Source organism: Miniopterus schreibersii (assembly GCF_964146895.1).
Source record: "Miniopterus schreibersii genome assembly, chromosome: 17".
Taxonomy (NCBI): domain Eukaryota; kingdom Metazoa; phylum Chordata; class Mammalia; order Chiroptera; family Miniopteridae; genus Miniopterus; species Miniopterus schreibersii.
The window spans coordinates 7,277,963-7,291,426 of record NC_138117.1 but is presented as its reverse complement, the minus strand read 5'-3'; the positions used below and the strand labels follow the sequence as shown (position 1 = coordinate 7,291,426).

General features: G+C 50.4%; 1 protein-coding gene across 1 annotated transcript; it reads right to left on the bottom strand.

The window, feature by feature from the left end:
* Window positions 1-4,175: 4,175 nt before the first annotated feature.
* On the bottom strand, window positions 4,176-12,992 carry ODF1 (outer dense fiber of sperm tails 1; the record flags this gene model as incomplete). The annotated part of the gene is made up of 2 exons (XM_081116858.1): window positions 4,176-4,617; window positions 12,673-12,992. 2 exons carry the CDS (start codon window positions 12,990-12,992, stop codon window positions 4,176-4,178), a joined length of 762 nt encoding a protein of 253 aa, XP_080972984.1.
* Window positions 12,993-13,464: the final 472 nt, after the last annotated feature.

The following is a 13,464-nucleotide window of genomic DNA, read 5'->3' as shown; positions in this document are numbered from 1 at the left end:
CAGCAGATACAGGCACATAAGTGAGGAATTTGCCAGCAGCCCAGCTGGGTGACACAGTGAACTTGGGATATGGAACCACAAAGGACTTTCAACGCTCATGGCAGGCAGGCCCATGGGGATGCTGCCCGGGGGAGGGGTCCCCAGAGGCCCAGCAACCCCTCCCTTCCACTCGCAGTGCAGACCTACGAGGCAGGAGTGGCTGGCACACTGGCTCCCCTGGCCTGCACAAGCCCTCCTGCCCTCGCGGCCTCCTGGCGCAGCGTGGAGTCGGGTGGAGCTGCTGCAGGTGCCCACAACCGCGCGATTCCCTGCGGGGAGTGGGGAGGCGAGCAGGAGGAGTGGCATCCCTGTGGGAGTAACTTTCCTCTCTCCCTGCCCTGCCCCGCCTGGGGACCTTCTCAAGTTACCTTCCCCGTGGACACTTACTCTGCACTTTGCTTGGTCCAGCTTCTCAGTGCGGTTTCTATTGGCAAAGAGTCCAAAGCAGCCACTAGAGGGGAGTGTAAACCCTCTTTTTAATTCTAAATAAGGTGAGTAAGGAGGACAGCTCCCAGGGAACTCATTATTTCCCCGCCCCGCAGAAGGGAAAACAAAGCAGAAAACATTTGAGAAATTAATGCAAATCATAGTTTCATGTTTTACATGAGTTTCCACGTAGATGTGAATCAAAAGGAATCGTTCAGGAAATCAAATTAAGTAAATCTCCCAAAGCAGGACGTTCTGTGTCCACTCATTACTGTGGAGTCTAAGTTAATAAATTCCTCTAATAATGTGTTCTCTAAAGCCCTGGCGATCTAGAAACATTACAATGTAATACCATTTGTTCTCTGCAGTTCACAAGGGGAAGACCAACGTGCAGATTTCTCTCCCTCCCTTGGCCTTTGGCAGTCTCTTTTATTACATTTGTCACATGGTTTGAGAACTAAATTTAAAAGTGAAATGAAAATTCAATACCTGTCTCAGCTTAGTTCTTGACAATTAGCTCTGTTCTGACTCTACCTTCACAGGGAAAGCAGAATCACTTTACAGTCCTGGCGGGTTTAGTTTCTACAAACAGGTGCCCCCTAGCGGCGGCACCGAAACCTGGAAGTTGTCATAACTGCATCTTTCCCCAGGCAAAATTGGGGTTTATTTGTACTCACCTGTTTCATGAGTATGCATTTCATTGGGGCAGGCAGCCGAACCTGCGTTTTCTGGTTGCAGTTCCATAAACTGGGAGCAAACCCAGCCCTGGAGTCATCCCAGCCCAGATGCCAAATAGTGACTAAAGCAGCCTCCAGAAGATTCAACCCACTTGGATCTTCCCAAATGGAGCAAAGACAAAGCACCCCCACTATTAATTTATATGTTCAGTCACTATACCATGCCAGACAGTGAAGTAGATTCCTCTTTCAGTTACCCTCCATTCCAATTTCTTGCCTTTGCTGACTCCACGGTCATCATGCCTCAGTTTCCCCACTCCGCCTCCCACCCTGCTAGATGAGTAGGGCATTTTGGACTCAGTTGGACTCAGGTCTGCAAGTGCATTAAAGGCCACAGCAGAGTGGTCCAAGCCCAGGGCTCCACTCAACCAGTGAAAGATAATTTCGGAAACAGCAAATAAGTCTTCCATCCCCTCCTCTGCACCCACACTCCCCCCTTCCCAGGAGCCCAGCCAGTCCATGGCATAAGCCCTGCTTTGGGACTTCCCTCAAGCACTCAAAGGCCCACACCCAACTTCTGCCTCCTCTGCCTCGCTTCCCCTCCCATGCGCGCTCTCTGATGTCCGGGGCCACTTAACATCCACACCGTGCAATTTAGTTTTTGATTACACAGTCAAGTGCCCCGACAATCATATCGCAGGTGAGTCTCGCCTTCACCATGAGAAGCCCCTGGAAAGGCACTTCTCGTTGACAGCAGCCTCCGGCGCTGGGCTTCGCTCAGAGCAGGTGCTCGGTAGACAAACACTTGCCTTTGGAGCAAGTCTTGCCTGCGAGGGTGGTGAGCAGATCAGCCAGCCCACCACAGGCCAGGCTCTGGGCTGAGGCTCGGCCTGCGGCTGCCCTGAGGTGTCCTGCAGGGCAGCGATGTCAACAGTGCGTTCCATAGAAATGCCCAACGCCTGTCCGCACTGCCCCCCTGGCCTCTCCTAGCCCTTGCAAATTCAGTTTCTTTGGGACTCCCTCCTCCCTCAACCCCTCCACAGTACCCCTCCTTAAATTTAATTTGAGGCACTCGGGAAAGGTATTTTTGTCTCACCATCGCTGCTGCAGAGCCCAGTATCTGGCCTTTAAAATGGCAGGTTGGATGAATGAATTGCTGGACTAACAGAAGGGTGAGTAGGTCAGTGTGTGAATAAAAGAAGGAAGCTGGCATGCCCTGGAATGCACCCTCCAGAGGGCAGAGATTCCTACTTGTTGAAGACCCCAGTGGGATTCCATTGACTCAACAGGGTGAAATTTTTTCAGAATCATTTTCAAAACTCTATAACTTAGAAACTAGAATATTTATGAACATATAATCAAAATATGGCAAGACACTTATAAGGGTAATTCTAGAATTTGGTACGCACAAACATACTCATTTATACCTGGTTGCTAGGTAATACATTTTCTGAAATGTTCAATGTTTATATTCGCCACCTATATTAGAGGTCCATTACTTCCCTGGAATGAAAGCAAAGTATGTCTGCCATCACCATCAATATTCTTTAACCTTGAACTTGAAGGGAGCTTTTAAAGAAAAAAGGCTAGGAGAGCTGTAAGATCCCGGGCGGAGTTTCTCAGCTTCAGCGGGATGATGGAATGACCCAGGGAGGCCTTTAAAAGTCTTAATGCCCAGGGTGCACTTCAAATCTATTACATCAGAATTTCTGGAGATGGGACTCAGGCATCGGCGTTTTTTTTTTTTTAAACATTTTTTTTTTTTTCTTTTTTTCTTTTATGGTTTGGCACCCATAGTTTTAAACTCCCCAAGTGATTTTCCTGTGCAGCCAAGGCTAAACCGTGACTTTAACCCACATGCGGCTGAAACTAATGAAAAGACCTACTGTGCAAACGTCAGGGTTTTATGTTCCCTGTAAGTCAGGTCTGAAACCAGCCGGTGTCCTCACCCCGATCCCCAGCCTCACCCCCCATGCTCTCCTTCCTCTATACTTGTTTCTGTCTTGGTGGTCAAGAGTGGCTCATGGGCCCAGCCGGGTGTGGCTCAGCAGCTGAGGGTCGACCTGGGATCCAGGCGATCGGGGTTCGATTCCCGGTCAGGGCACATGCCCCGGTTGCAGGCTCGATCCCCAGTCGGGGGCGTGCAGGACGCAGCCGATCAATGACTCTCTCATCATTGATGTTTCTTTCTCTCTCCCTCTCCTTTCCTCTCTCTGAAATCAATAAAAAATATATTTTAAAAAGAAATTTAGCTTTAAAAAAGTGGCTCATGGGCCTTGTCCATGAGGATCCAAGTTCAGGTGAACTATTCTATCATTTTGTGAAAGCTGGACTTTCCACTCAAGGACTTTGAAGTGAACTTCTGTGCCTAAAAAGGAGTTTCGGGAATTGAGAAAAGCAGAGAGTTGAAATAAATCCCAAGGAGGTTGCAGAGCACTCTGAACCAGAGTTGGCCATTCCCCCAAATCATGGGCAAGTTGAGAAATGACAAGCTAGCTGTATGGCCACCCCACCCTCGGTCAGTCAACGTGCTCCCCCAATACTTCTGTACTCGGATCGTTGCCCAGGAAAATCCCGACCACGGTCTGCTCGGGGAGTCACTTTCTCTGCCGTGCTCCCTAGTGCAGCAGCTTGGAAACGGCACTTGCCTTTAACCCTAGTCTGTTTCTGCTTTGACAGTTTGGTTTCTGCGCGTGGTCATTTCATGGAACCATTTGGAAAAACAGTGTCTGGGGATGCCCACCCAAAGGATATCTTTTCCTGGAATTTGGCAGCCGTTGGGCGTAAAGGACCCAGGAGGGCAGGTCTCCCTGTCTTCCGTTCCCACCCATTAATTCCTCCAACGCCCTCTACCCAGGCAGGGCTCCTACAGCGGGTTGAACCAAAACACGTGCACACACCGCCAGTGGGTTGCAGTTATGTATTCAGTTTCCTACATACGGGAGTAACGGGCCTAGGAAAGGGGAGAGAAACACTGGAAGAGCTGCCTGGCTGGAGTAACTACTTAAAAGCTAAATCATGGCTTCCTACACTTTACAAAATCATCTTCCTACAGGAAAACCGGCTGCCGCAGGGATAGCAGGGGTTGCAAGGGTCACAGGGGTTGCAGGGGTTGCAGGGGTTGCAGGGGCTGCAGGGGCTGCAGGGGTTGCAGGGGCTGCAGGGGTTGCAGGGGGAAGCGCAGGGGTAGCAGGGAGACTCGATCTTGACGCAGCTGCCGAGCCCGTAGGAGTAGGTCACGTCCTTCTCGTCCACACAGGGGGGCAGGCTGAACTCCTTGCAGATGTTCATGTAGCTGTACTTCTTGGACCCGAGGCAGTCATACCTGTTCTCCCGCTCGGCCGACACGCACACCTTTCCGTCCTTGACCCGAACTTTTACTTGATCGGGCTCGAAGCCGCACACGTTCACCGATCCTAAGATGTTACTGCTACAGCAAGAGGAGGCCAGAATCCTGTTTGTTGTTCTTCTCAGTCTGAAATTTAGAAAGTGGAAAGGGCGGGACAAGAAGCTCAGGCCTCAGGTCTCAGGCACAGCTTGAGAAGCAATATTTTGATCTCTATTTTTTTTTAAGAGCCAAAGTAAACGCTAGTCATTGTGAAAATCAAACTTTACAGAAGCGTATAAAGCAAAAAATGACAGGCCTCCCCCGGGTAAACCTCTATTAACAACATATAGGTGTGTGGCTTTCCAGATCTTTCTCTTGTATTTAAATCCCAGCTCCTCCTCTGATTAGTTAAGGCCAGTTGGCAGGCTCCTTAACCTCTCTGTGCCTCAGTTTCCTCATCTGTAAAACGAAAATTATAACAGTACCTACATCATAATATTGGAGGGTTCGATGAAATGATGTATTTGCTTAAAATTGTGCTTGGCACATTATAAACCCTGGTTAATTATTACCATGATCATTGTCATTACTACTATTATGTTTTTAAAGGGGATCCAACTAATAAGATACCATTTAAAATTTGCATTAATGATGGCTGTTAGCCTTAGAATTCAGCCCTGCTTGTCCACAGAACTGGTGCCACCACTGGGCCATCACACAGACTCAGTCTGAACACTCCATCAGCAAATGACAAGGCAGGACGCTAGGGCCTGGCTCCGTCTCCTCCTGTTTGAGGCTGCTCCAGACTCTGGCTGGCTGGCCCCAGCAGAGAAATCAGCTTGGAGGGATGTGTGGTGGGTCCTACCAGCTTGCAAGGGTTGACTATGCACGTCCCTTCCCACCTGCTCATCCAGTGACTTCATGTTGATAGCCTGAAATATATCATGGTGAGAATATTTACACCATGGGAATTGGTAAACACTACACATCAAGGTTTTTCTCCCCCCCTCCACCAAGCTGATTGGTAAATACCACTGTTTGTGGCCCCTAGAGCTGCCTTGTCGCTGCTCAGCAGTCCTGTGTATAAATCCTTAATAATAAAACAACAACAACAGCTCACACTGATAGATTACTTGTGATACATCAAGAGGTAGTAAAGTGAAATGCTTAAAAGACTAGGTTCAAATCTCGTTTCTGCCATGTGGACAAGTTACTGAATCTCTTTGCCTCAGTTTCCTCATCTACAAATTTGGGGCCTACTTCTAGGGTTGTTGTGAGGCTTAAGTTAATGAGTAAAAAGTACTGCACATTATGCTTGGCACTTGATTAAGATGCTGGGTTTTGTCCCCCCCCCCCCCCCATACACACAATGTACCAGGGAAAGGGCTAAGCTGGTAAAGACATTGTTTCGTCTAATCTCCACAATAACCCTTGGATGCAGATGTAATTATCACTGTTTTACAGATGAGAAGGTACAGGTGGCGAATGGCAGAGTCTGGATTCAAATTCAGGCCTGTTAATGGCAAGGTTATGATTTCAACCCTCAGTCAGACTGAGCTGTCAGTCACTGCAGCCTGGTGTGAGTCCTGTGTGCTCTGGCCTGCCTCGGGGTCCACTTTCTAACTGCCAGATCCTTCTAAACACAACTTAATGCTCTTAAATGGTCCTTTTATTCCTTAACATAAGAAAAAAAAAATCTGTGTTCTGAGAGATACTCCTGGCAAATCTTGCATCTCTCTGTGTCCAAAGGAAGGCTTTGGAGTGTGATTTCTAGAACCTCTTCCAGTTTGAGGAGCCTGGACTCATTGATTAGGTTATTGGTTTGGGATACATTTTTAATTCTTACTTTTTATGCTGAATTTTGTTTATACACTTGCATAAGTTATACAAGTTCATTGAAGAAAAATCAGAAAATACAGATAAGCAAAAAGATGGTATATTTCAAAAAATACCCATAATCCTAAATAACATTTAACGTTTTGGGGTTCGACTTTATTCTGTGTGTGTATGTGTGTATATTTCTGCATACACATATAGAGAGTTTTGTGTGTGTGTTTATGAAATCACTCTATACATATTGCTTTGAATCTGTATTTTTACTTGGTAGCCCTAACACGATTGATTTAACAACGTGAGCCCTTGTGCTGACAGTTACAAACCAGGGCTCTTAGTGGCTAATTCCAAAGTGGTCAAATAGAATGCTGTCCTAGAAGGTGCTGAGGCCAAGAGAAAATGTATGCAAGGCACCCAGAGGACTGTGACAGTCATTCGGCTCCATTTCCACCCCTGGGGGAGGGATGGGGCCCAGACGTCTTTCATGCCGTGGGTGTGCCAGGGTACCCACAGGCCATACTAAGAAGAAAGGAAGAGAACTGGGCTTTCCTGAAAATCTGTATGCATCCCTGTGAGAACAGGGGAAAAAGCACTCTGTCTCCCTGGATGGCAGATGAGAGCACACAAAGGCGCACCAGGCCCGCTGTGGATGGAGCACAGGGGTGAGGCCCCAACAGCCAAAGCCAAGAGGAGCACAGAGCGGACCAAGTGCCCCCAGATCTCTCAAGAATCTCCCTTGGGGTGTGTGGGCTGAGCGTCAAGCTCTTCTGTTCAGCTCAGACCTTCCAGTTGGAGATGATAAACATCAAAGCCCACCATGAAGGCAGGGCTGGGCCTCACAGAGAATGACCAGGGGCCCCAAGCGGGGTTGCTGGACCTGGCTACTGCCGCGACTGATTTCACCTAAGCCCCAGGCCCTCTGCAGGAGGTGGATCTGGGAGCCAGATCTACAAGCCACAGCCGACTCCCAGATCCATCTCCTCCTCTTAGCGACCTGCATGCTGGGGTTCAATTTCATGTATTGTATTGCTTAGATTCCCCCTCTTCACTCTGGTCCCCTTTGCCCCTGCAGCAGCTGCACAAGTCTCTCTCCAATGTGGATCTTCAGGAAATTGCCTAAGAGTCTTGGCAAGGTCAGGTTTCTTCTTCCATTTGCTTCTAGGTCAGGGGCTATCGGAGAGGATGTGTGGGGTTAGGAGACGTGCCAGAGCCGCATCTTATTCATCAGACTCAACTCGCAACTTGCAACTTGCAACTTGCCTCCTGTCTGGCGATGGACCTGTCATCCCACCTGGGATTTTCCGCGGCTCTACGGGGATTGCCTCCGGTATTATCACGAGGGTGGAGCTTGGCCACAATAAACATGGGGAGAGCAGCCCCTTTGGTTTGGTGCAGAAGCCTCATGGGAAGCTGGGGCAAAGGGAGGGGACAGCCGGTGCCTGTGTCTGCCACCTGTTCTCCCTCCTGAAGCTGACTTGTGCCTGAATGTGCGACCCAGCTCCTCCATGTGACACATCGCCCGCTGCAGCGATGAGCTATACAGCCAGGTGTCTTCACAAAGATAGAAGTGACGTCCAGCCAGGTGATGATTAAAGCGATGAAGATGTCACAAAGGCCTGTCCCTACCCCAGAGCCAGGGGAAGCAGGCCTTTCGCGAGTGGTCCTTGAAGGACTCGGCTCTTTCTCCTACGTAGACCCTTCCAAGGCCTGTTAAACTAGGTTCCTCTTTTCCAGCACGATTTCCCTTCTTTTCCTGCCTTGTCTCTCTTCTCCAGGTTCTGGGTGATACTGAAGGACAGTGTCGCCCGCAGGAGCAGAGCAGCACACTGCAGGTGCATCTGAGTCCCCAAGAGAGCTTGTTGAGACAGGTGGTGGGGTCCCACCCCGCAGCTTCTGACCCAGGGGTCTGCCAGAGGAGCCGAGAATTTGCATTTCTAACAAGTGCTGCTGGTCCCCAGACCCCTCCTGGAGAACCACTGGCCAGACCAGGCAAGCCTGGCCTCAGGTCCCCGGCCTCCCAGCCCTGGTGATCGAGGGCACAGCTGCGAAGACTCTCGTTGTCTATAAGGTGGCCAAGCTGGTACAAGGATGAAACGAAGCGGAAGTCGGAGGGACACAGTTTTCACTCAGTAGAGGGAAAGGCTATCAGGCTGTACCAGGCTCCGCCTCACGCAGGCTTTCCCAAAACCCGAGGCTGTAAGTGACTAAGCCCAAGTCCTGTATCATTAAACAAGGTCAAACCAAGTAGCAGACGTGCACTTGGCCTAGACGGGCCCCAGCTCATACCCCTGCCACCCTGGGTGACTCGGCTCTGAGACCTGTGTGTGTGAAGAGACTGTGATGAGAGGGGACCGAGAGGCCCGACTGACTTCCACAGAGGGAAGGAGAAGAGCTCTGCTCTCAGTGGGACAGCCAGCCTGCCACCAGCCACAGAGCCTCCAGGGTTCTCCCCTAACTGGGCCATGATTCTGAGTCAGGGAATGGGGGGGGGGGAACGGGACGAAAAAACTTCCCCGAGGGCTTAGGACTGGGCTAAACCCGCAAAGAAGTCACCGGAGGGTCGAGCGTCATCAGCCACAAGAGTGAGTCAGTGGAAACCTCATTCTCAGAGTGCAAAGGGGCAACCCAGGAAAGAAACGAGAAGGCAGATCCTTGAGGTTTCCAGAAGATGGGGTGCCCCTTGTGCGGGGATCTTCAAGGGAATTTTTTGCTGAGATGCAGGCCAACCACAGTGGTGAGTGGAGGGAAGCGCAGCCTCAGGGCCGGTTTCCAGGAGTGAGCAGAGGCTGCCGGGTGGGGGCCGCTGCCCCCGGGGGTGGCTGCAAGTGGAGGTTCCTCCCTCCCTAAAGCCAGCTGCAGGGGGCCCGAGCCTCGAGGGGGCTTCACCCCCACCCAACAAACCCCTACGGGCAGGGCCGATGGCAGCTGGCTGTGCCTCGTCTCTCCCAGGTCAGCGCCGGGGACCGAGCGCCCAGGGAGTGTGGCCAGGTGGGCTGGTGGCACCGCTTCTTGCAGAGGAAGCCACATCCAGCTTCTTCAGTCCTCCTGCCTCGGGGAGAGGGAGGCAGAGTCGGGGAACGAGCGTGCGCCTGCTGGGCGAAGGTTCGTTTGGTGGGGAAAAGACCGCGCCTAAGGAGCTAAAGAAACAGAAGTACTCCCCTGGGTCCCTGCTAAGGGAGGTGCTGCCAGCCCGCTCCCCAGGCAGCTGCCCAGCGAAGCGGGCACGGAGGGGGCCTTCTACGCCCAGCTGAAAAACTACAGCACCCACGTGCGCACAGACGCGCAGGCACACACGTCAGTCACATACACACACACTCAGGGATGCTCAAGAAACTCTTGGGGGGATTCAGCTGTCGGCAAACTCTTCCTATCAGCTATTAAAGGAGCCCCTGGAAACAGCAGACTCGCTCCCACCCAGCAACACAGTTCCACGGGGCCGTGGCAACTACAGGCCCCGGAATCTTACTTTCTGGGTTGGCAAAGAACCTTCTGGCCAACAAAGCCTGGCATCTGGAAGGACATGTATCCCTAAGCAAACAGCTGGCATTCTCGAAAGGAGTGAGAGGTCATAGATATGATTTCTAAACTCAAAAAGCCTCAGGCAACGTCTCACACCCCAAATTGTTTTTAAAAGTGGCGTCAATGGGACCTTTCTGGATCTATTTAGTCATGGATTGGGAGTTAGCTGAGAGAAGAGGAGGCATTCCACTGAAAGAAAAAATATTAACAGAGAGAGTCCTCTGGGATTGGGCTAAAGGTTTGACATTTTCATCCATAGTCAGGAAAATTGAATATTTAGGATGGCGAAATGTCAAGCTGTCAGAAGTAGAGCATAGGAGGGTTTCACAAGGTGGGATGAATGTTCTGGAAGGCAAGTGGCTGAGAGGAGACATCAGAGGGCAAGTCTGAGGTCACTTCTAAAATGGATCTATCAAGTTGAGAGAGCTGGGAATTAATGTAAAGACATCACCAGATTCATGTACTGCCGCAGGCCCAGAAAAAATTAGCAAAAATCCAGACATTGTCAGGGCAAGTGTCACAAACCATAGAAAGCATTACCTCAAGTATAAACCACTCGGCTGGGAATTAAACCTGAAGTTGCGTCTACTGCACACCAAGAATTAGGGCCTCCTGGAGGAGGCGGGGGTGCTCCGGTGATAAAGAACAGAGGCATTCTCCCCTGGAGAGTCTGGAAGGTAGGGACAGCCAGGAGACAAAGGCTGAAGGGACTTGGATCAAAGGCCACCCAGCACTCAAAGGGAGAGGGAGAGTGGGCACAGATCTGCTCACCCTTCATTTAGACTATGTTACAAAAGCATCCCTGATTCAGTGTGAATAATTTTTGTAACATGATTCTCTAAGGAGTAAAAATAAAAAGTGGTTCACATTGAGTGTAGGTGAGTTAGTTTATAGGCAACAGCCCCATCCTACACTACTAAGAGAGGTTTGTTCCTGACCTTTGGTGACTGATGACATGAACAATAATTGCCTTGTTACCCTTTCCAGTGAAACATCACTGTCACTGTTGTCAAGGGTCTCACTCCCTCTCTGTCACTCTCTGTCTCCCTATCTATCTATCTAATCGATTAATTTATCACCAGGATAGGACAATGCTGTTTAAAGATACAAATGAGTAGTAAGTAAGTTCTAGAGATCTAATATTAACACAGTATAGTTAATATAGACAATAATATTGTATTATAATCATCACACTTGCTAAGGGACTAGAACTTAATTATGCCAATCACTAAAAAGAAATGATAATTATGTAATGTGATAGATGTGTTAATCATTACTACAACGGCAGTCATATTACAATATATAAAAGTATCAAGTTAACATGTCGTATACCTTAAATTTACACAATGTCATACATCAAATATAGTTCAACAAACATATCTGGCATCTATTTGTTCATATCTTTGAAAAACAGCATGTAAACTAGTTTTCCTGTACCTTGCTTTTTTTACTTACTACATCAATACATAAAATGCTTCATCAGTCCTATTCACAGCCACATTGTCATTCCAGCGTATGGGTGGACCAGAATTCATTCCACCGGGGACTGTGCTTCCAGACATTCTTTTCATCAATAGTAACAGACTAAGTGGCATTTGTGGAAAGTAAGAAAAGGAAAGCTTTCTCCAGGCCAGAAAAGAAAATGTAATCAAACAGAATTTTTTAAAATGACTTTTCAAATCACCCTCCTCAATTAAAACCTTCCACTCTGTTCTGAACGCTGAGACCCTTAGTTCTGTGGTTTCTTAGCACCACCTTTACTGGAGTTGCAGGGAGAGGCCAAGATAATAGATCCAACTCCAGATGACTTTCAAGTCTTTGTCTGAAGTCGGGGGTGGGAGGAAGGTCCCCCCCTTATTCCTACAAAACCCGGAAAGTGCCTCTATTGCTCCGTTTGCCCCCCTGCTCTTACAGCCTCTGGCAAACAGGAAGGACTTGATCAATTATTATTACTTCTCCTGGAGTCATTTCTGTGAGTCCAAATAGACTCAAATCACTTTATTCATAACCAGAAAAATGTGCAGTTCGCTGCTTCCAATAGCTTTTTAATGGCACCCCCTGCTTCTGCCCCTCGCTCCAGCCCTATTATTTATCATGGCGGCACCCCTGCTGCCAGCCAGCAACAGCCCTGCCAACTGCCATCATTACGCTGTCTTTTGAGACTCTCATCATTCCCGTCACAGACCCCTTTACTCTTCTTAAATCTTTGCTAAGCCACCGGAGCCACTGTCTCGAACCCTCTTCATCTTCGTTCAAGCGCCGATTGTCACGTTTCCGCGCCTCCCTTATTCCAGCGTACGAGGCTAACGTACCAACTATAAGAATCTTAAAAAGTTCCCTTCGCCCGGCCGGGTGTGGCTCAGCCGTTGAGCAGCGACCTGGGATCCAGGCGATCGGGGCTGGATCCCCAGTCAGGGCGACCTAGGATCCGGGCGATCGGGGCTGGATCCCCGGTCAGGGCGACCTAGGATCCGGGCGATCGGGGCTGGATCCCCGGTCAGGGCGACCTAGGATCCGGGCGATCGGGGCTGGATCCCCGGTCAGGGCGACCTAGGATCCGGGCGATCGGGGCTGGATCCCCGGTCAGGGCGACCTAGGATCCGGGCGATCGGGGCTGGATCCCCGGTCAGGGCGACCTAGGATCCGGGCGATCGGGGTTGGATCCCCGGTCAGGGCGCAGGCCCGGCGTGCGGGCTCGATCCCCAGCCGGGGGCCTGCAGGAGGCGGCCGATCCGTGACTCTCTCATCACGGATGTTTCTCTCTCTCCCTCTCCCTTCCTCTCTCTGAAATCAATAAAGATATATTTTTTAAAAAATAATAATAATAATAAAAAATAAAAAGCCCCTTACTTGGCAAGCTCTCTCTTTTCGTCTTCTATGGCCCGGATGGCTTTCCTCTCCAGGCTCCTGAGGGACGGCCGCAGGCAGTAGAGCTTGACGTCGCACAGGCAGCAGGGGTAGAGGTCGCACAGGCCGCAGGAGCGGGCGCGCTTGGTGTAGCACAGGCAGTAGGGGTAGGGGTGCAGGTCGCAGCAGCAGTAGGGGTGCATGTACAGGTCGCACAGGCACCGCGAGCTCAGCTCGTCGATGCATCGCAGCTGCCGCAGCTCCCTGTCCACCTTCTTGATGTCCCTTCTGACGCTGTCCAAAAGACAACTCAGTGCAGCCATTACAGTCACACCTAGTGTTCTCTGAGCACCTGTGGGAAATGGCACTCGGGGGGGAAAAAATTGTTCTAAGCTCTTCTCAGAAGTTTCTTTTAAAAATAAAGGAGGCACGCATGCTTCGCTCACTTTAAAGCTTGTGTCCTGTGACCTCACCGCCCCCCGAGCGTGTCATAGTCGTGGGGTTGCCGCGTGAACCGCACGCAGGCATGGCCCCCAGGGGCCCTCCTCGGAGCTCCGGGGCCGCCCTCCGAACCGTACCAGTGTTGAGATTTCGTGCGCCTCGAGGGCGGACGGGTCCCCCGGGCGCTCACAGCTCTTTGGGGTCCACGGGGCTAAGCTTTGATGTTCTTGACTTGTGCGTGTGCCCTGGGGACCGGCCAAGGCCGGGAAGATCTCAGTGTGGGCGATGGAAGGAGCTGCCTGGCAGCGTTCTCTGCGTTCTTCTAGGGCTCTAGCCTTGACTTGACCCTTAGCC